Source organism: Glandiceps talaboti, chromosome 21 (assembly GCF_964340395.1).
Source record: "Glandiceps talaboti chromosome 21, keGlaTala1.1, whole genome shotgun sequence".
NCBI classification, from domain to species: domain Eukaryota; kingdom Metazoa; phylum Hemichordata; class Enteropneusta; family Spengelidae; genus Glandiceps; species Glandiceps talaboti.
Genome location: NC_135569.1, coordinates 18593957 through 18616835, shown reverse-complemented (window position 1 = coordinate 18616835; position 22879 = coordinate 18593957). Strand labels below are relative to the sequence as shown.

At 37.2% G+C, this 22879-nt stretch overlaps 1 protein-coding gene across 1 annotated transcript; it reads right to left on the bottom strand.

Moving 5' to 3' along the window:
• Window positions 1-14961: 14961 nt before the first annotated feature.
• On the bottom strand, window positions 14962-16090 carry LOC144451319 (spectrin alpha chain-like). Its single transcript, XM_078142123.1, has 4 exons — window positions 16045-16090; window positions 15561-15671; window positions 15195-15272; window positions 14962-15000 (listed from the first exon to the last, which is right to left on the bottom strand). The coding sequence occupies exons 1-4, from the start codon at window positions 16084-16086 to the stop codon at window positions 14962-14964; spliced, it is 270 nt and encodes an 89-aa protein (XP_077998249.1). The 5' UTR covers window positions 16087-16090.
• Window positions 16091-22879: the final 6789 nt, after the last annotated feature.

The following is a 22879-nucleotide window of genomic DNA, read 5'->3' as shown; positions in this document are numbered from 1 at the left end:
TTGGGTTTTAAAGAACTGGCAGTTTATGTTGTCATTTTCTTGATATCACTATTCTGATCACTAATGATCGAACACAACGTCAACACTTTTTTTTCCTTTTTTTTTGTAATTTAAGGTATTTTATTGGATGTTATTTGTAAAGATATACATGTCATGTTACATTCCAGTTCTCAAAAGAGCAATGTTTACATTGCAATCCATTACCATTTATGATACATATGGAATGAGGGGGGTCCATTTCTTTAGAAAAGGTATGAGTTTGTGGTTTTTCTTTGCGATAAAGTGTTCATACTTATAAAGTAGTTTAAATTGGTTGTACAGTTCTCTGAACACAGGAAGGGATTCCTTTCTTTTACAGGAGTAAATGTATTTTCTAACTATAAGGCTTATGAAATTGAGTAAAAGTGTCTCATCTGGGTCTGACAAAATTAGGCAGATTTTGCTAGGAACAGCCCTTAACTTAAGTGCTTTGCCCCATACAGTTATTATTGCTTCCCAGATACCAATAGTGTGTTTACGGTTGTAAAATAAGTGTTCTATGGTCTCTGAGACCGCATGACAGAAGCTACAGAGGTTTGTGGGGAACTTTACTGGGTTTAATTTGTACAGTTTCTCGTTTGTGTACAGTATATTATGCAGAATTTTAAACTGGAACTCTCTTGATTTGCTATCGACTGTGACTTTGAGAATTTGTTTAATACATTTTATGCCATTGCAGTAGGCCAACTCCCAGGTCTCTTTCAAGTTTCTTTTCACTGCTTGGTTTGGTAAATTTTCTGTCGATGAGTTCTGACTTTAGTTTGTGTTTTGTGATTATCCTCTATAGGAGTTGCAATACCTGATATGTTCATGCAGACATCATCTATATAATCATCTATATTCTTTAGATTTTCTGGAATCGCATGTAAAATGCCTATCCACTTTAGTTTGAAAATGGGGGATAGTTCAGAGAGTGCCAGCTCACGCCATGGTATAATTCCATTTTCCATATACAGATCTGAAATTCTCATTATACCATGTTCAACAAATTCTGGATAGTAAATTGACATTCCCCCTATCTTTATATGTTTGTTGTTCCAAATTATTTGATTGAATTCTCCATAGAAGTCCTCTGTCACACTGGCCCACGACTCCATACATTCCTTCCAAAAGGGTGTACATCCACCAATAATAGGTAGGGTGTTTATATTGTAATTACATTTGAAGATCAATTTTCCTCCTATTTTCTCTAATGCTTTTTTCACAAATGTTGTCCAGGGTTGAGTGAAGTCAGGGTTCAAGAACTTCTTTATTAGGATACGTTGTTGTTTTTTCATTATGGTCAGGTCTGGTACCCCTAGTCCACCTTAGTCCACCTTGGCCCACCTCCCCTATCAGGGTTTTCCTTGCAACTTTGTCCCGTCCATCCCAGAGGAAGTTGAAGATCAACTTATTTATGTTTTGGAGAACATCTTTTGGGAGCACAGCACAATTTAATATATATGAAAACTGAGACACAGCCAAAGTTTTAATGAACTTTCACAAAAAGGGAAAGTTTTCTTGTTTTCCAAGTGTTTATGACACTTTTCATTTTATTTAGTGCTGTTCTACTATTTAATATTTCAACCTCCCTCTGGTTGTACGCGAAATAGACTCCAACAATTTTGACAGGGGTGGTAGGCCATCGTACCCCAAACTTTAACTCCCCTCTCCCCTTCCATGGGCCAAGCCACACCCCTTCCGTCTTCTCTGTGTTAACCTTCAGACCAGAGCACGACTGGAATTTCTTTAACACTTGAAATAGCACCTCAACGGATTTTTCACAGGTCAAAAAACAAGTCAATCAAATCATCCGCATATGCACTTTCTTTCATTTCTATATCAGCACACTTTATGCCATGGATATCTCTGTTGGTTCTTATGGCGACTAGCAATGGTTCAAGAACTAGTATAAATAACATTGGCGATAAGGGGTCTCCTTGTCTGATCCCACGGCCTAATTTAAAATATCCAGTGCTATACCCATTGTTCATCACACAGCTTTCTATATTATTATACATTGCCCTTATCCAGCCGATAAATCTAGGGCCAAAATTGTATCTCCGGAGTACCCTGTATAAAAATTCCCAGTCTACACTATCAAACTCTTTTTCGAAATCAATTGCCAAGAGTATAGCCGGGATCTCAAATTTGTTGGTAAAATGAAAAATCTCGTCAATTAACCTCCCTACATAGTCACCTATGTTACTCCCCTTTACAAAAGCATTTTGGGAAGAGCTAACAATGTTTGGGAAGAGCTTTTGAAGTCGTTTTGACAGGGATTTCGACACCAGCTTCATATCAACATTAATTAAGGATATTATTGGTCTCCAGTTCTTCAACAATTGTCTGTCCTGACCCGGTTCTTCAATTAGTGTAACTATACTTTGTTTCTGTGAGACTGAGAATTCCCCTACATTTTGTACCTCAATGGCAGTGTTAAAAGAGTCCATTACCAATTTACTAACTAATGGCCAGAAATGTTTATAGAATTCTACAGTTAACCCATCGTTACCAGGGGATTTGTTCTCCCTCATGGTGCCAGTGTACTGAATACTTCTCCTGGAGATAGTGGTGACTCCAAGAGGGTCTGTGCATCCATGTCAAGTTGGGGAATATTTGGGTTATCAAGTATATTCCTACATTCCTCCTCATCAAAGGCCTGCTTTGAGTATACACAACATCAACACTTTAAAAAAAGGTATATGAGGCTGTTATACTTTTTTGACGACGCTGAAGAATGCTAGTCGAAAGTCTGCAGCATCGTGTACAGTGTTTTTGCTAAGGTTTGGGAACCCCGGTAACAGAAAGGGGAAAGAGGTAAAACTGGTAGTGCTTCCCATGCAATGTATCATAGTTTAGGTGGGGAACCCCGGTAAAATGATGTGGGAACCCCGGTAGATTTTACCTACTTACCGCCCTTAAATAAAACACTGGTGTAATTCACATGTACTGTACATGCAGATATCAATGTATAGTTTTTTCACCTGTTGTCAGTTCACACTTCGTCTTTATAAATAGTCGAGTATTTGTCATTATTGTAATTAATGGTCGTCTACATTGAAATTTTAATACTTCATTCATTATCTTTGAAATCAATACGCCCATGTGGGCAGAAAATGAAAGTACAATTATTAAAGTGAGTGTGTGTGGGGGTCAAGCATTTGCATATCACTGATACATGTTATGAACAATTCTTGATCTAAGCACCACTAAGAATGTTCCCATCAAATTTTAACCCAATCTACTCAATAAATTTGGCATTATTTATAGATTTTTGACCAAAAACACACTGATTAGATTGTCATGTCATTAATATTTCTTAATATAAATACCCTGAAGAACGTTCCAACCAAATTTCAGTCCAATCTGTTCAGTAGTTTTGGAATTAAACATTTTTCACCAAAAAGACACATTTTGAGACCTAATTTGCATATCACTGATGGGATCATCTGGTCCTGAACATTTCTTAATTCAAATGCTCTAAGAATGTTCCCATTAAATTTCAGGCCAATCTGCCCAGTAATTTTTTAATTAAAGGTTTTAAGGTTTTTGACCAAATATCGTGTTTTTTTACCCAAATCACATCGGTAGTAGGATCATTTTGATTTGATCAATTTCCCAACTAGACACCCAAGGTAATATACCCACCAAATATCATGGCAATCGGTCCAGCGGTTTTTGACTTTAAGTTGTTTACACACAGACAGACAGACAGACAGACAGACACTTTGCCATGCCTATAGCACTACTATGAGGTTATTACCTGACATCCCCTCTTCGTGCAGTTTCTATAATGTGACACAAGTTGTTAGATGAGTATCATGTTACGGAAACTTCACAAACGTTGATATAATGGATGAAGAGTTGATATCGGGAAATAACCAATTTATCATATGCCTATGCCCAGGAGTTCAAAGGGAAATTATGAAAAATATAAGAGTACTACTTGCTATGCCATTCACTTCATGTGTCATGTGACCTGTTTATCAGGTGACATTCATATACACATACATGTAGTTCGCTGACCCTGCTCAACCATCATTAATTTTCATCAGATTTCGGTGTAACTTTCCATAATCATTTTGAAATACAATATTGGTATTAGAGTAAGTTCTCTAAAAGTTTCAGAAAATGCTTTAATATTGTTAATAAAAGTAGATGGTTGGCTGACCGTGAGCTTAACTACTGCATGCTGTACGATAGTGTGGTATGGGTAGCATACAGTGTCAGTGGATGGCTAATACACACAGCCATACGTGTGCCCATGATACCATTGCGAAATGTATGTACTGTGTTGTTGTGAATTTACGATCATAAATAGTATCATTTGGGTATGGATATTTTGTCAAAATTTCCTTGTTTTGAAAATTCCAGTGCTGTGGGATACGTGATATCCCTGACGATCAGCCTCCATTTTATTTAAGTTGTTTATGTTCAGAATCGACATGTTTGTCCAATTAGAGATGTGTTTTCTGATGACATTTAACATAAATGTCATGACGTTTAATGTGAATATCATTGACGTTTAACATCCCATATCAGATATTTCATGTTAAACATCTCAAGGAGTGATTGATATGGGCATAGGTATATGATAATGAATAATGTTTTTATGTTTTGTCTTGAGAGCTGTAGGTTTAGATGACTGATTCTTGCACTTTTAGTACAGTTCACAAAGCAAGTCAAAAATGTGGACCAAGACTTTGATGATTGACTGACCAATTTTGCCATGATAGTAGTTTGTTGTTAGTTTGTCTGCTTATTATAAAACCTATCTCACATTCTCCCACCTTCTTCATTAAAGAGCAATGGGTGTGTGAAAGGTTTTCACATTTTTTCTACGACTTTGCTGACCTCCCAAGACAAAAAATAGAAAACATGTAACAGGTGCAAGACTCCTCAATAGGATAAACATCTGAGATATTGATATAACAAGCAGTCGATCATCGGAGATGACTCCGTCCCCGCAATGGATATTTTCAGGTGATTGCCACCTGCAGTCATGGTAGTGTGATGTATAAAATTGTATGAAATATAGTGCCAATGGCACTGTAGGACAACTGTTTAATTGACTGAATATTGCATACATTTTTTTTGAATGTTTATTTATTTGTCTACTAATCTATGTTCATATACATTAGGGAGCCTTCAGTACTTACAGAAGGGGGAGGGCCGGAGAAATCACACATGGTTAGTTAAGTAAAACATGACCCTCCCAAATTCTCCATTTGTTAAAAATGACCCTCCCCTTTGTCCCATTTTGTAAAACATGACCGTCCCCTCCCCATGACAACTGAACGTTAATCAATATTCCCAGGGGTGAACAAATCAGTGGTCCTGCTGAAAGAACTAGTGGTCCCTGGTCCCGCTAATGTGAAACATTAAATCTTGCCTATGAATCTATATATTCAGACTTACACCACTTTTAGTTGAACAATACACAATTTATAATAATAAATACAAAGTTGACATGCTTGGTTTCAGTCAATTGACAATTCTATTATATTTGTAATTATTATTTTTGAGGCATCGATGAATCAAAAAACATTGAATGGCGACTTCACTTGGATTTCACAAATGATAAGAAATTTGACAGAAATATGTGACAAGAACATTGGAAAACAGTTTTAGTCATGATTGCAGTAAGACGACAAAAGTTGTACTACGTTTTGTCAAACTTGTGTGGAAAACCCAGACATTGCAAGCAAATCATCACAAGTGTACAAAGAAACTGACTACTTCAAAGTTGATCCTATAAAATCTCACGAAAAAACAAGTCATTGAAAATGACATAGTCCCCGCTATGATTGGGTTTTAAGCAACTGGCAGTTTTATGTTGTCATTTTTAAAACCTGGTTAATGCTGTTTGGCCTCTTATGGTTGTTTTTGATATCACTATTCTGTTCAAGCATGTCTGAGTTATGGCTTTGGACATGAAAACTGCGCCAACTAAATGGCTGCCAGGCAGCCATATCGGATTGTATCACAACGAAAATGGATATGCACATGTATGTCACAGAACACTGTGCTAATACCAACTTTGAATGAGATCTGTTCAAGCATGTCTGAGTTATGGTTTTGGACATGGAAAATTCGCAAACAAACCATATCAGATTGTATCACGACGAAAATAGATATGCACATGTATGTCATAGAACACTGTGCTAATACCAACTTTGAATGAAATCTGTTCAAGCCTGTCTGAGTTATGGCTTTGGACATGAAAAATCGCAAACACAATGGCTGCCAGGCAGCCATATTGGATCACATCACGAGAACAATGAATATGCACATGTATGTCATAGAACACTGTCCTTATAGCAACTTTGAATGAGATCTGTTCACGCATGTCTGAGTTATGGCTTTGGACACGGAAAATTCGCAAACAAAATGGCTGCTAGGAGGCCATATTGGATCGTATCATAAAACAAATTGACGTGCATATGTATAATGCCATAGTATGTTGCTCCTGTACCAAGTTTGAAAAAAATCGGCTGCGGACGGATGGACGGACGGACGGACGGACGGACGGACAGACGTACCCAATCCATAAGTCCCCGTCCGGACTTCATCCAGCGGGGACTAAAAAACTACGAACACATACATTGCCTGACTAGAGGGAGTCCGTGTGACTGTGTCGAGATAAAATCAAATTCACCAGTCGTCGAGGCTTTGGAAAAAAAACCTAGGAACACATACATTGCCTGACTAGAGGGAGTCCGTGTAACGGTGTGGAGATAAAATCAAATTTGCCAGTTATCGAGGCTTTGGCAAATATCATATCACAGTGCTAAAAGAGATACTTCATAGACTATCATTTCATGAAAGGGGTTCTACTATAAATCATTTGAAGCTCCTTTATGAATAAAAACAATAATACAAACAATGCTGACAGAATGATAGCAAATAAAATGTTTCATTTGATACATTTGAATTATTATACATTGAAATTATTATTCTTCGTTGTCTTCCTAATTCTTGTGTCCCTAAACCAGTATTAGTAATGATATGAGCCACATGTGTGTTGAGTGTTATCTCCTGTCTAGACGAGGTCAAATTTATGTGGTCCGCCCCAAAAATCACTGGTCCCGGACTTCGGACAAGTGGATTTGTTCACCCCTGATATTCCCATCATATGTATACTTGTATCACAGTCCGTGTTTTCTATTACATTCAAAACCAAATCATTGCCGTTGTCACTACCACCACCATCACTACCACCACCACCACCACCACCACCACCACCACCACCACCACCACGACCTACTTTAAAATTGAATGTATTTGGAACAATACAATTTTTTTATGCCTTTATGCCCAAGCACTGTCCTGCACATCACAAGGACCTGGAGGTAGTAAAGATGTCGACTTTAACATAAAAAAATTTGAAAGTGTGCCCATTTATTCAATTGTCTATCAATCCCCGTTATCTTCGCAATATGTGATCATTTGGCTGTTGCTATGGGCGTAGTCTCGTTGCTAGGCACATTTGCATGCATTTCTTGAATGTTTATTCATTTGTCTTTCTATTCCTGTTATCTTTGCAATATACGTTATTACTTGGCTGTTGTTATGGGCACAGTCTTGTTGCTACGCAGATTTACATACATTTTTTGAATGTTTATTCATTTGTCTTTATATTCCTGTTGTTATTTTGCAATATACATGATTATTTGGCTGTTGCTATGGGCATGGTCTTGTTGCTAAGCAGATTTACATACATTGTTTGAATGTTTATTCAATTGTCTATTAATCCGTTATCTGTGAAATACACAACTGTTTGGCTGTTGCTATGGGCATGGTCATGGTTGCTAGGGATATTTGCATACAATTTTTGAATGTTTACTCACTTGCCTACCAGATGTTGTTATTTGACCAAAATATACTGCCATTTGGTTGTTCCTAAGGGCATGTTCATGGTTGCTGGGGAAATTGTGTAAAAATATTTTGAAGAAAATCTGCACTTACAGAAACGTCTCACCAAGTTTCAGTCTCACTGACCAAGTACTTTGTGAGATATAAGTTTACGACCAAAAATGAACATTTGTACACCTAATTTGAATATCACTCATGGAATCATTGTATACTTAACATTTCTTCATCCATACATCCCTAGATGCATTCCCATTACATTTCAGTGCAATCTGCTCAGTAGTTTTGGAATTATTCATTTTTGACCAAAAAGACACATTTTTAGCTCTAATTTGCATATCACTCATGGGACCATCATGTGCTGAAAAATTCTTAGTATAAACACCCTGAAGAATGATTCACCCAAATTTAATCCCAATCTGCCCACTACTTTTGGAGTTTAAGGTTTTTGACCAAAAATCACATTTTTTACCCAAATCACCATATTTGTTTTACCCAAATCACACACAGGTGATAAAATCATTTTGAATTGAGGTATTTCCCAACTAGACATGCAAGGTAATATGCACCCACAAGATATGGCAATCAGTACAGCAGTTTTTGACTTAAGTTCATTTACACACACACACACACACACACACACACACACACACACACACGCACGCACGCACGCACGCACGCACGCACACACACACACACCCACACCCACACACTGACTGACATACACAGAGACAGACAGATAGACAGACAGAGACACTTAGCAATGCCTATAACACTAATGAATCTTATCAGTTCAGTTGTGCTAAAAAAAATGAAACGATAAAATGGAATGGAGTGCCCACTAGTCAGCATACATGACATAACATAAGAAATGTACAGGAATGACATTACCTTGTTAGCACTATTGACGAGATTCAGGACGTCACCTTTCTTCATGGACGCCTCACAAGGACTCTTCTCGACATAATCGTTCACGGCAAGTACACATTCCTTGCCTACCAGTACATCATTACCAATGGGTTCTTCTTGTTGCTGTACCATAAACAATATAGTAAGAATTTAGCAATGTGCTAACATATTTACAAACCTAATATTCTGGGAAATACTATATATACATGTACATACAAAATGCTGAAAATGTTTGTTCATCTACTACAATAGGAACGGTTTTCACTAACAACAAATAATACTGTAGTTCAGTAAGCTCAGAATGGTATACATGTAGTACAATGAACAAAGTCAATTTTTACTGTAAAACTTTATAACATGACAAAGCTGTCATCTAGTCTCAATAGGGTGATCTTATAGCACTACTGTACCTTAGTTAAGTTGTGCTAAAAAATCATATCATCGCACCATTTTAGACAACATTTCCTGACCAGAAACATTTTTTTTGCAGCCTACTGAAAATCAATCTGATTAAAATCCAATGTAGATGTCGGCTAATCGTGCATTGCTATCTTACCATCGTTATTTAGCTTGAATTGACCTTCGTAGTACATGTTTACAATTTTTAGCCTGATCGCCTCCTCTACATCTGAACACGCCACCATGCAAACGAACAAGCCATTGAGAGTGACATAGTCCCCGCTATGATTGGGTTTTAAGGAATTAGCACTACTCTGATCACGCAACAACACTTGTGAACCTAAATCAAATAGACTTAGATATGTTGTGTCTGCTTGTCGGACATGGAACATGCCTACAACAATAAAGGATTGGTCGGGTATGGGGGATCATATCAATATGAAAATGGATATGCAAATGTATGTCATAGAACACTGTCCTAATACCAACTCTGAATGAGATCTGTTCAAGCATGTCTGAGTTATGGCTTTGGACATGGAAAATTCACAAACAAAATGGCTGCCAGGCAGCCATATTGGATCGTATCATGACGAAAATGGATATGCACATGTATGTCATAGAACACTGTCCTAATACCAACTTCGAATGAGATCTGTTCAAGCATGTCTGAGTTATGGCTTTGGACATGGAAAATTTGCAAACAAAATGGCTGCCAGGCAGCCATATTGGATCGTATCACAATGAAAATGGATATGCACATGTATGTCATAGAACACTGTCCTAATACCAACTTTGAATGAGATCTGTTCAAGCATGTCTGAGTTATGGCTTTGGACATGGAAAATTTGCAAACAAAATGGCTGCCAGGCAGCCATATTGGATCGTATCACAATGAAAATGGATATGCACATGTATGTCATAGAACACTGTCCTAATACCAACTCTGAATGAGATCTGTTCAAGCATGTCTGAGTTATGGCTTTGGACATGGAAAATTCACAAACAAAATGGCTGCCAGGCAGCCATATTGGATCGTATCATGACGAAAATGGATATGCACATGTATGTCATAGAACACTGTCCTAATACCAACTTCGAATGAGATCTGTTCAAGCATGTCTGAGTTATGGCTTTGGACATGGAAAATTTGCAAACAAAATGGCTGCCAGGCAGCCATATTGGATCGTATCACAATGAAAATGGATATGCACATGTATTTCATAGAACACTGTCCTAATACCAACTTTGAATGAGATCTGTTCAAGCATGTCTGAGTTATGGCTTTGGACATGGAAAATTTGCAAACAAAATGGCTGCCAGGCAGCCATATTGGATCGTATCACAATGAAAATGGATATGCACATGTATGTCATAGAACACTGTCCTAATACCAACTTTGAATGAGATCTGTTCAAGCATGTCTAAGTTATGGCTTTGGACATGAAAATTCACAAACAAAATGGCTGCCAGGCGGCCATATTGGATCGTATCATGACAACAATGAATATGCACATATATGCCATAGAACACTGTCCTAATACCAACTCTGAATGAGATTTGTTCAAGCATGTCTGAGTTATGGCTTTAGACAGGGAAAATTCACAAACAAAATGGCTGCTAGGCGGCCATATTGGATCGTATCATAAAACAAATTGACGTGCATATGTATGCCATAGCATGTTGCCCCTGTACCAAGTTTGAAAAAAATCGGTACAGGCATCTCCAAGAAACGGCTGCGGACGGACGGACGGACGGACGGACAGACGCACGGACGGACAGACGGAACCCAATCCATAAGTCCCCGTTCCGGACTTCGTCCGCGGGGACTAATTACTGCTCACAGAGTCTCACAACCAATCAGGCTGCGTCTTACTAGTCAGTGGCATACACGATAAATGTACACATCGAATATCAACAAACATTGAATATCAACAGAAAGTCCAGTAATTGAACGCGTAGGCGTTCCCTGTAGTAGGCTTCTCCTCGAACGTAATCAGGTTGCGTCTTACTGAAGACAGTTTGTAGTGTACGCAACACCATGCAATGCACAGGGTTCATACACTTAAAAGTATAATTTTGAATGACATCTAATTGTCTGATGTGGACGAGAAGAAATTAACAAAGGTTCCCATAACATGTCACAAAACATTTAAAAGACAAGCGACACTAATCAAGACGTTTTAAAATCACGTTTGCACGCTAAGATTAAACGGAGAAACCTCTGTCCTATCCCCGTAGTAGTCGTTTCGTCAAGCTGGTGCATTGATCTTGTAAGATTTGAGTCACAGCATTCGTATAGTCTAATTCAGACATATCCAGAAAAAAAATCAAAAACTAAACTGTGTCCTCATTATTGTATGTTTTGATGTGGCTAAATTTAAAGGTCACCAACAACTTTTTTTTTCTTAAAAAACGTCATTTACGTAACGCAATTTCGCTTAATGTATAATTGATTACGTTCAGCCCTTGCGTCTTAATGTTTATATACGGCCACGTGTTGAAGAACATCGTGATTTCTCAACTCAACTTGACCATTTAGGAATGTTACTGTACTGACAAACATAAAAAAAGTAGTTTATTCCCATTTATCGACAACATGAAAGTCAAAACCGCACTTCCACAACCCGGAAATTGAACTGCACTTCCCAAGGCCCTAGTATTGCCATGCGTGAGCTTGTAGTATGTCGACTTGTGCGCCAAACTTGTAACAATTTCTAGTCGTGGTTGGTGATACTTGATACTCACTACAATGTTACGATTACCTTACTAACAGACCTACTGTTACCCCCGGGACTTTTACAATATTATGTCGCTGAAATGACGACTGGACTCGGAGTAGCAATAGCCAAGATCGAAACAAACATTGCGGTGCCCATTCAACTAGCTATGCATAGGTACGGTCTGTGGGCAAAGTTTCTTGTGGAACGATCGGTTGACTGTCTGGGTTTAATCAGCGTGATTCACCGTGGTGGCGAAAGACTTTGAAAATATTTCGCCATTTCACATTTACGAGACTCAGTGTATAAATCATAGAATGGGTGGCTCAAGCACAGACATGTCGTTCGTCAATATTAATCGATCACGATCATTTTCCAGGGTAGGGAGCATTTTTCCAGGGTTTTCCAGAGAGGGTTGAAATTCCAGGGTTTTCCAGGACCGTTCGAACCCTGAATGCAATGCAAAGCGACCGAAATTTTCACGATAAGGACTTTTTTTTTTAGAAATTATATCTTAAATTTCCTCTTTTCTGGATTCATATAGCACAACTGTGCACTCCCTGTGGCAAATATTGCTATGAATCATACAATACTTCAAGCCTACTGCAGAAAACGCGTAGGCGTTCGCTGAGATAAACATTGACACTAGGGGGGGGGGGGGGGGGACCATTCCAATGTAGCTAACATGTACATAAGACGAAATGCATAGAGGTACATCTAAACAAGAATTCTTTAATTACCGTATATATATATAGCAATACAATCACTGAAATTTTTTTCATATTTGAAATACTTCGTACGTTGTCGTTTCCGTGTGTGCACAAATAACGGCATGTAGTAATAGTAAAGGTAGGTCCACGTCCACTGAGCCGTTGTACTTCGGCTCTGGAAGTTCAATTACTGGACTTCCTGTTGATATTCAATGTTTGTTGATGTTTGATGCGTCGTGTATGCCCCTGACAAGTAAGACGCAACCTGATTGGTTGCCTGTGTCTTAGTGAGCAGAAATTCGTTTGCATGGTGGCGTGTTCAGATGTAGAGGAGGCGATCAGGCTAAAAAATGTAAACATGTACTACGAAGGTCAATTCAAGCTAAACAAGTCATTGAGAATGACATAGCCCCGCTATAATTGGGTTTTAAGGAATTATCACTACTCTGATCACGCAACAACATTTGTGAACCTAAAACAAACAGACTTAGATATGTTGTGTGTGCTTGTTGGACATGGAATATGCCTCCAACAATAAAGGATTGGTTGGGTATGGGGGATCATATCACGATGAAAATGGAGTCTGAGTTATGGCTTTGGACATGGAAAATTCACAAACAAAACGGCTGCCAGGCAGCCATATTGGATCGTATCACAACGAAAATGGATATGCACATGTATGTCATAGAACGCTGTCCTAATACCAACTTTGAATGAGATCTGTTTAAGCATGTCTGAGTTATGGCTTTGGACATGGAAAATTCACAAACAAAATGGCTGCCAGGCAGCCATATTGGATCGTATCACGACGAAAATGGATATGCACATGTATGTCATAGAACGCTGTCCTAATGCCAACTTTGAATGAGATCTGTTTAAGCATGTCTGAGTTATGGCTTTGGACATGGAAAATTCACCAACAAAATGGTTGCCAGGCAGCCATATTGGATCGTATCACGACGAAAATGGATATGCACATGTATGTCATAGAACACTGTCCTAATGCCAACTTTGAATGAGATCTGTTCAAGCATGTCTGAGTTATGGCTTTGCATGGACATGAAAATTCGCAAACAAAATGGCTACCAGGCAGCCATATTGGATCGTATCACAATGTAAATGGATATGCACATGTATGTCATAGAACACTGTCCTAATACCAACTTTGAATGAGATCTGTTCAAGCATGTCTGAGTTATGGCTTTGGACATGAAAATTCACAAACAAAATGGCTGCCAGGCGACCATATTGGATCGTATCATGACAACAATGAATATGCACATGTATGTCATAGAACACTGTCCTAATACCAACTTTGAAAGAGATCTGTTCAAGCATGTCCGAGTTATGCCTTTAGACAGGGAAAATTCGCAAACAAATGGTTGCTAGGCGGCCATATTGGATCGTATCATAAAACAAATTGACGTGCATATGTATGCCATAGCATGTTGCCCCTGTACCAAGTTTGAAAAAAATCGGTCCAGGTATCTCCAAGAAACGGCTGCGGACGGACGGGCGGACGGACGGACAGACGGAACCCAATCCATAAGTCCCCGTTCCGGACTTCGTCCGCGGGAACTAACTAAACACTACATCGATAATATTTTCAGGACAGATGCACTTAGGTATCACAAATGTATGTACCAAGTTATAATGAATTTGAAGCATGCTTAGGATATTTATCAAAACCTAATCAGATCTTGCCATTACCCTACGGAACATGTCTACAAAATTTTGTTTGAATTTAGCCAGTAATTTTGTAGATGGTGATATAGACACACACAAACACAAACAAACACACAGACACACACACACACACACACACACACACACACACACACACACACACAGATACACAGACTTTTCATCCCTAAAATATAACATTCTTTACGGAAGGTGAAGAGATAATGTTAGACAAATATCAACATGAAAACCTAACCACTAATACTTTAACCATTACAAGATTGCCTATGGAACTAAAGGTAGGTTCTTTTAGCGGCTGTAACTAAAATATTGACATGAATTCTGGCACATCTGGCAAAAAACTATAACAAAGGTTTTTAGTATATAACACTACATAACTCAGTTTTCTTCATTGTTGATCTGCTTACATAACACTCATGAATGGTTAAAGAAGCAAAAACAGTGATGGACCTTTCAGTCTAGTATAGCATTTTCTAAGACATCACACATATTTCATTTTAATTATCTACCTTGGATTCTACTAAGACTTTGTAATATTGTCAACTTGTCTATACCAAACCATTTTCAATACACTGAGATTTCTCATAGATTACATATAATATAAACTTAGTCTTTCACGACCAATCTTCTCACAGAAAATGTGAAGCCAATTTTGCCTGTACAAGTTTCTTTTAAAATAACAAAGAATGTTCATTTATGTCTTTATGAGAGTGATAGTACCATTTGACATGTTGGGAGAATTTTACCTTGTATGAAGGATCAATTTTATTGTCTACATATTTCCAGAAGTAAACTAACTGACTTTTATCAGGACTTGGTGTTTGAAATCTCTGAACAAAACAAGGGTGTCAAATCTACTTACATTATCTCTACGTTCTGAGACATCTTCTGCAGCAAAATGTTCACTTTCTACAAGTTTAACGGCAAAGTCAACATGTGCCTGTAGAATAAAAACAAAAGAATTTACTATATCTGCCACAGGGTATTTGTACCAATTATGCTAAGCATACATTTTGCACACTGGAAGTATACATCCAATAATTCTTTTATTATTTTTACACATCATGACAAATTTACTTAGTCATATTCATCATGCAATAAATAATTACCATGATATATTACATTGTCTTTGAGTATGTAATCTTTGATTTCATTTCTATATTCAAAGTTTTGAATCCAATATTTCCATCCGTATGAAAAGCAATAAAATTGAACTATTTTCACTCACACTGATCTCTTCTTCTTGTGCTGCAAGTGATTTTTTAAAGTCTTCATGTTTCTTAATCAAAGCTTCCACACTGTCCAAGGAGTCTCCAAGATCTTCATTGGCTAAGAAAGCCTGCAAAAAACAATAGTTGTGATCATCAATTCTTTTTTATTTCTGTAGTAATATGTAATAATTATGTAATATGTAGTAAAAGTTATATGAGGACCAAAACTAATGTTTGTGAAAATTCTTATCTTCAATAGTACTTGTAAACATGATTTACAAGGAATTGGCAATATGTAAATACTACAAATGTGTCTGTGATAGGCAGGAATTGGACTGATGTTGATAATTGACCCTGAAGGTCATGGCCAAGAGTCAAGGTCTCAAATGATAGCTTGCATGATAAAATGAGTATTGCGAATGGACATATAGATGGAGCCCATTTGTATCTAGTTTCCTCCTTCAAGGGACTAATGAATGAATGAAGTCATTTATTAGTTACCTTTTTCTCCAGTATTTCATGGATCGTGATCATCTCTATCATTTCGACTTCTGTAAAAAAAATATAACATTCACCATTATACACATCATATACTATCATGTAGCCCAAGTCTAGTTCCACCCTAGTGTCAGTGTATAGCCCTCACTGGCGAGACTATAGTCTTGCTGCTAGACGTTCGGGCTTTCTTTCGATGCTATAACTATAAGCGAACGAAGTTCGCATGTGAGGGCTTGCCCGAACAGTCTAGCGAATGTCATTTTCAGACCGGACATTCCATTGAGATTACGATAAGCGGTGGGTTGGGCCATATATGCATATATATATATATTTTAATATATTCAATCTCTGCATGCAGGTGTTGACAAACACATTTATGTCATTACTATGTCTTATCAGTTTATGGTAATTGTGTTTGATGAGTGTGTAGACGTTGTCATTCACACATTTTAGTTAACGCATTGGTGGTTATTTTTACAAGCCCCTCCTTAAGATGAATATGCATGAAAATTTAGCTATTGTCCTCTGTTTGTGCTTGTCGCTAATACGGTTCTCTGATTGGCAGTTATTTATATCCTGATGACATTTGCTAGACCTCGGATGTTCCATCCTCGATAGCGTTGTTCGGCTGTGTGTCATATTTTATCGGAAGAACATCCGAGGGCTAGCTGATAGACTAGCGAGACTACAGCCACCACAGTGTACAATAGGATTAACATCATCTCACTATTGTCCTTATGGCAAGCAGTGCACATCAGTGTGTCAATTTAGTCTTGTTATTTTTGTATTTTTTTGTGAGACAGTTGTGCTATTGTAAGACTATTTGAAGTAGTTCACAAACAAGCTGCATCAAAATCTTGTTTACTTGTCATGACAATAATTTTAAGTTGATTCTACATTTTAAATTGAAAGGTACTCTTGTACTGAATTTATGATACTCTTGTCGGTACATCTACATTGTTATATATAGGCATAAAAAAATTAATTGTTTAGTTCTGGTTACTTGACCCCACCAACATTTTTTTTACGTATTCAAGAAAAAAATAATACAATCGCAAAAAATTGTGAAGTCTCACAAGAAACAGTAGATGTGGAAATTGACATCAACTTAAAAAGACTATATAAAACTGGTCTTCCAATCTGTAATGGTTGTATATCTGATAGGAAGAAATCAATAACACAGAGACCATTTGGAAAAACTGAACTAGACACTCACACATGAAAACAAATATGATAAAATAAAATAAACAAGTTATTGAAAATGACATAGTCCCCACTATGTTTGGGTTTTAACAGTTTCCTCTGGGTCAAAAAATTTACTAACCATGGCATTGGGCTAATTTGCCTCAAAATTTATTAGCCAAACCAGACTTTCAATTAGCCAAACTTTTGCAATAAATATGAACTTATATAAATAAAGACAATAGCGCAAACTTGTATGTTTTTACTGTTTATTTACATACATTTTCATGTCATGTTGGCAAACGTACGGTTCTCATCTTTGCTTCAAAGTTGTAGCGCCAGACATCTAGGTTTTAGTCAGTTCTCATTGTAACTATTTTCTAAATCTCAATGTGCAGTGTGACCTGTGAAATTTGAATATGACCCATCGTATGCATAACGTTTCAGCAGTTTCATGTGCCCCATGACCATTTCCTGATGTGGAGAGCACGTCCTGGGTAGTTTAGAAACTACGCGATATTATCATAACTTATCCACATGATTGGTTACGCACGGCCATTACGGCAAGGCATCTTCCCTCACGAGTGAAGCGATGATCAAATGGACCACATCGTTGGACAGTCTCTCCTGAAAACTTCACTTAGATAAATTCAAACTGCCACGTCACCATTTCATTCTCACTAAAACTGATTTTTTTTCTTTTTGAGCTTCGTTACTAGATCGAACGTGAATTTACTGTTCACTACTGTTCACTACACCATTCTCTTCGTCTGAGGTGAACATGGTTTGCACATTATGTATCAGTTTTATCAGTGTTAACAGTTCTCCTCAGATCAGCGACACAAAATTTGGATTAAACACTTTTACAACTGTATCTCTGTCAAATTGAAAGTTTGCGCTGTCGTTCGTACTTCATGTCACGGAACTCAGTTTGATATGACATTTATTTACATTGCTGATGTAACAATTTTATGATTTGAGGAACGTACAATGTGTGCACTTCCTTCTAAATGTAATACAATGTAGTTTAAATTACGGATATTCCACGTTGTGACAAAGAAACCACAAGCATTACGCATAGATTTTCTGGTGCCCTATTCTAAATTGGCTTCGCAAATTTGACTAATTGTATCAAAAATATTCTCGCCAAATGCTGATTTTATTCGCATTTTACGATTTTGCGAGTGGGCAGCGGAAACACTGGTATTAACGAACTGGCAGTTTATGTTGTCATTTTCAAACCTGGTTAATGTTGTTTGGCCTCATATGGTTGTTTTTGATATCACTACTCTGATCATGCAACAACACTTGTGAACATAAATCAAACAGACTTAGATATATTGTGTCTGCTCATTGGACATGGAACATGCCTACTCATGTTGTGTCTCCTCGTTGGACATGGGACATGCCTACTCTTCAAAATGACGTCATGGAATAAACCATTCAACATGAAAACTGCGCCAACAAAATGGCTGCCAGGCAGCCATATCGAATTGTATCACAACGAAAATGGATATGCACATGTATGTCATAGATCACTGTGCTAATACCAACTTTGAATGAGACTTGTTCAAGCATGTCTGAGTTATGGCTTTGGACATGGAAAATTCGCAAACAAAATGGCTGCCAGGCGGCCATATTAGATCGTATCAGGAACAAATTGAGATGCTTATGTATGCCAAAGTATGTTGTCCCTGTACCAAGTTTGAAAAAAATTGGTCCAGGCATCCCCAAGAAACGGCTCCGGACAGACAGACGGACACATGGATGGAACCCAATCCAGACTAAAAATCAACCTACCCACCTATTCTAAAATTGAGCGTAATTGGAAAGCGTAACTGGAACCACAAAGTTTTTTATTAGGCCTAAATCAGCTTAAAAATAGATTTGCTAATCCCCAATTGTAACTGAAACAATATTTATGTATCCAATTGTAATATTAAATTTGTCATTCTATTATATGATAAAGAGTTGCTGAATAACTGGATTATTTCATTTACCAAGAATAATAACATCCAAATAAATTTACAAAATAAAAACACAAGTCTATACAGTGCAAAGATTGGTCAGTGGTATTGCTCAAAGAAATTTTGTTTGACTTTCTCCCAACTTGTACCCTCTCGGGAGAAAAAGGATTAAAAAGATGTGACGAATTGGTTAATCCAATGTAGGAAGGAACATTACAATATCAATTCAAATTTTGCATCTCAAATAGAAATACTATGTAAGTAAACTGGCAAAATTCATTTTAGCATTATAAAGTCAAGATTTTGATGGAGGCAAGGTTTAGTATGACTGTTACTGCTCACGATAACAATAATAACATAATATGACAAAAAATAACAGAACTCGAGACAATTTTTAAAAAAATACCACCAATCACCTTGTCGCACAACTGTACATTTTTTAAAAATGTTTATCCATATGGTAGTCCATGCTAACAAGAAGTGTTCATTTGTTGAATGACTATCCAGTTGCCTATCCTACCATGTTGCTATCTTTACGATATATGCTATCATCATGTTGTTAGATATATTCACATATATTTTCGAATGTTTATTCAATTGTCTATTAACCCTCGTTGTTATCTTTGCAATATATGTGATCATTTGGCTGTTGCTGTGGGCGTGGTCTTGTTGCTAGGCACATTTGCATACATTTTTTGAATGTTTATTCGTCTCTATTGCTATTGCTGTTGTTATCTTTGCAATATACATGATTATTTGGCTGTTGCTATGGGCTTGGTCTTGTTGCTAGGCAAATTTACATACATTTTTTGAATGTTTATTCAATTGTCTATTATTCCCTGTTGTTATCTTTGTGAAATACATGACTGTTTGGCTCTTGCTATGGGCATGGTCATGGTTGCTAGGGTATTTGCATACATTTTTTGAATGTTTACTCATTTGCCTACCAGATGATGTTGTTATTTGACCAAAATACACTGCCATTTGGTTATTGCTAAGGGCGTGGTCATGGTTGCTAAGGCCAATTTTCTCAAAATGTTTTGAAGAAAATCTACAGAATAACACTTTCAGAAACATCTCACCAAGTTTCAGACTCGGTGACCAAGTACTTCTTGAGATATAAGTTTATGACCAAAAATGAACATTTGTACACCTATTTGCATATCACTCATGGAATCATTGTATGCTTAATATTTCTTCATCCATACATCCCCAGATGCATTCCCATTAAATTTCAGCCCAATCTGCTGAGTAGTTTTGAAATTATAGATTTTTAACCAACAAGTCATTGATAATGACATAGCCCCCACTATGATTGGGTTTTATGGAATTATCACTACTCTGATCACGCAACAACATTTGTGAACCTAAAACAAACAGACTTAGATATGTTGTGTCTGCTTGTTTGACATGGAACATGCCTACAACAATAAAGGATTGGTCGGGTATGGGGGATCATATCACGATGAAAATGGATATGCACATGTATGTCATAGAACACTGTCCTAATACCAACTTTGAATGTGATCTGTTCAAGCATGTCTGAGTTATGGCTTTGGACATAGAAAAATCGCAAACAAAATGGCTGCCAGGCAGCCATATTGGATCGTATCACAACAACAATGAATATGCACATGTACATGTATGTCATAGAACACTGTCCTAATACCAACTTTGAATGTGATCCGTTCAAGCATGTCTGAGTTATGGCTTTGGACATAGAAAAATCGCAAACAAAATGGCTGCCAGGCAGCCATATTGGATCGTATCACAACAACAATGAATATGCACATGTACATATATGCCATAGAACACTGTCCTAATACCAACTTTGAATGAGATCTGTTCAACCCAATCCATAAGTCCCCGTCCCGGACTTTGTCCGGCGGGGACTAAAAAGACACATTTTTAGCCCTAATTTGCATATCACTGATGGAATCATCATGTCATGAACAAATCTTACTTTACACCTTAAGAATGTTCCCACCAAATTTCTCACCAATCTGCCCAGTAGTTTCCGAGTTTAAGTTTTTTGAGCAAAAATCACATTTTTTGACCTAAATCACACACCTGTGATGCTATCATTTTGATTTGAACAATTTCCCAACTAGACACAGAGGGTAATGAACCCACCAAATATCATGGCAATCGGTTCAGCGACCACTACTCAAAGTTGCCGTCCACCACCTTCAATTGGTTACCATTCGACACCCCACACACATTCACTTTAATAATTGTACTTTCATTTTCTGCCCACATGGGCGTATCGATTTAAAAGATAATGAAGTATTAAAATGTCTTTGAGAAACGAACAATGTAGACGTGAACTGACAACAGCTGACGCTATACATTGTACATTGATATCTCGTATACAGTGAGTACGTGTGAATTACATGGCTAACACGATGCTACAGACTTTCGACTACCATTCTTCAGCGTCATAAAAAAAGTATAACAGCCTCATATACCTTTTATAAAGTGTTGACGTTGTGACCGATCATTAGTTTTCTGTTCAATTTTACTCTGAAAACACTTTTAGTTAGTAGTTTGACATCGTACATCGCACGACGATGACAACATGTAATTTCCAAAATGGCGGGTGGTGACGTCACAAACTATCGCGATGTCTCATGTATCACGAGATTTCGTCTAAACGCAATGCGTATGTGTGGGTATACGCAACTTTTTAGAGTTTTGAAACTGCAATCGTCTTTGGATATTTAGTATGAAACAACTTTAGCTTTTCTGAGAAATCTAATCAAAAACTGTGATTTAAAAAAATCGATGTACAAAGATTGAGATTAGAGTTATAAATCTGTAGAGAAATAAAAGTTGGTTTTAACTTTTTTGTTAGCAACTTTGATCACACACCATGTACTTTGAGTGTACCATTAATTTATTCATGAATTAATTATGCAAATTAGCATGAATATTAATTAGTGTCCGGGACTACTCTCAAGCTGGGGAGAACCCTGCCTATAGCACTACTGAACCTCAGTTCAGTTGTGCTAACAATGTAATATTTCCAACGTTTGTGGCTAATGACTTTTCCATGTGGCTAATTGAAACAGACATTATTCAAATGTGGAAAATGCGTCTAATGATAGTGACTAGCAGAGAGGTGGCTACTCGGCAATATTTTCCTGGCTACCTTTCAGGAAGTTCTTAAAAATTCTTCATTTCAACCAGTATGTTTCTATCATTGGCAGATTTTGGAGTCTCATTCCTAGATATTATCAGTTACTTTTTACGTATTAACAGCTACTTGCCAATAAAATGATACATTTTTACCTACCTTTCTTTCTACCTTTTCTCAATTTTTTCAGCAACTTTTTTATTAGGGCAATCATATCTGTGTAGATAAAAAAGGAATGATATAATTGAAGCACAAAGTGTTCTCCATGGACCCTTTTAACTGATTAAAAGCTAAACATTTTCAAAACAGTTGTTTTTTTGAGGAATGCAATCTGTCTTTTAACAATTTGAAGCATAATTTTTAAAGTTATTGCATTGCAGCAAAATCTACCAGTACAGTTGGGCAGGTCTTTCCATAATTTTCAGTCGAGCATTAAGTTTTAGCAGCCATTACTATCGATTGTGTTGACCCGTCCCGTTTGAGGGAACTAGATACATTGCATTGTGATAACTGTGGTCTTCACAACATTATTTTGCATAAATTTCACCAGTGG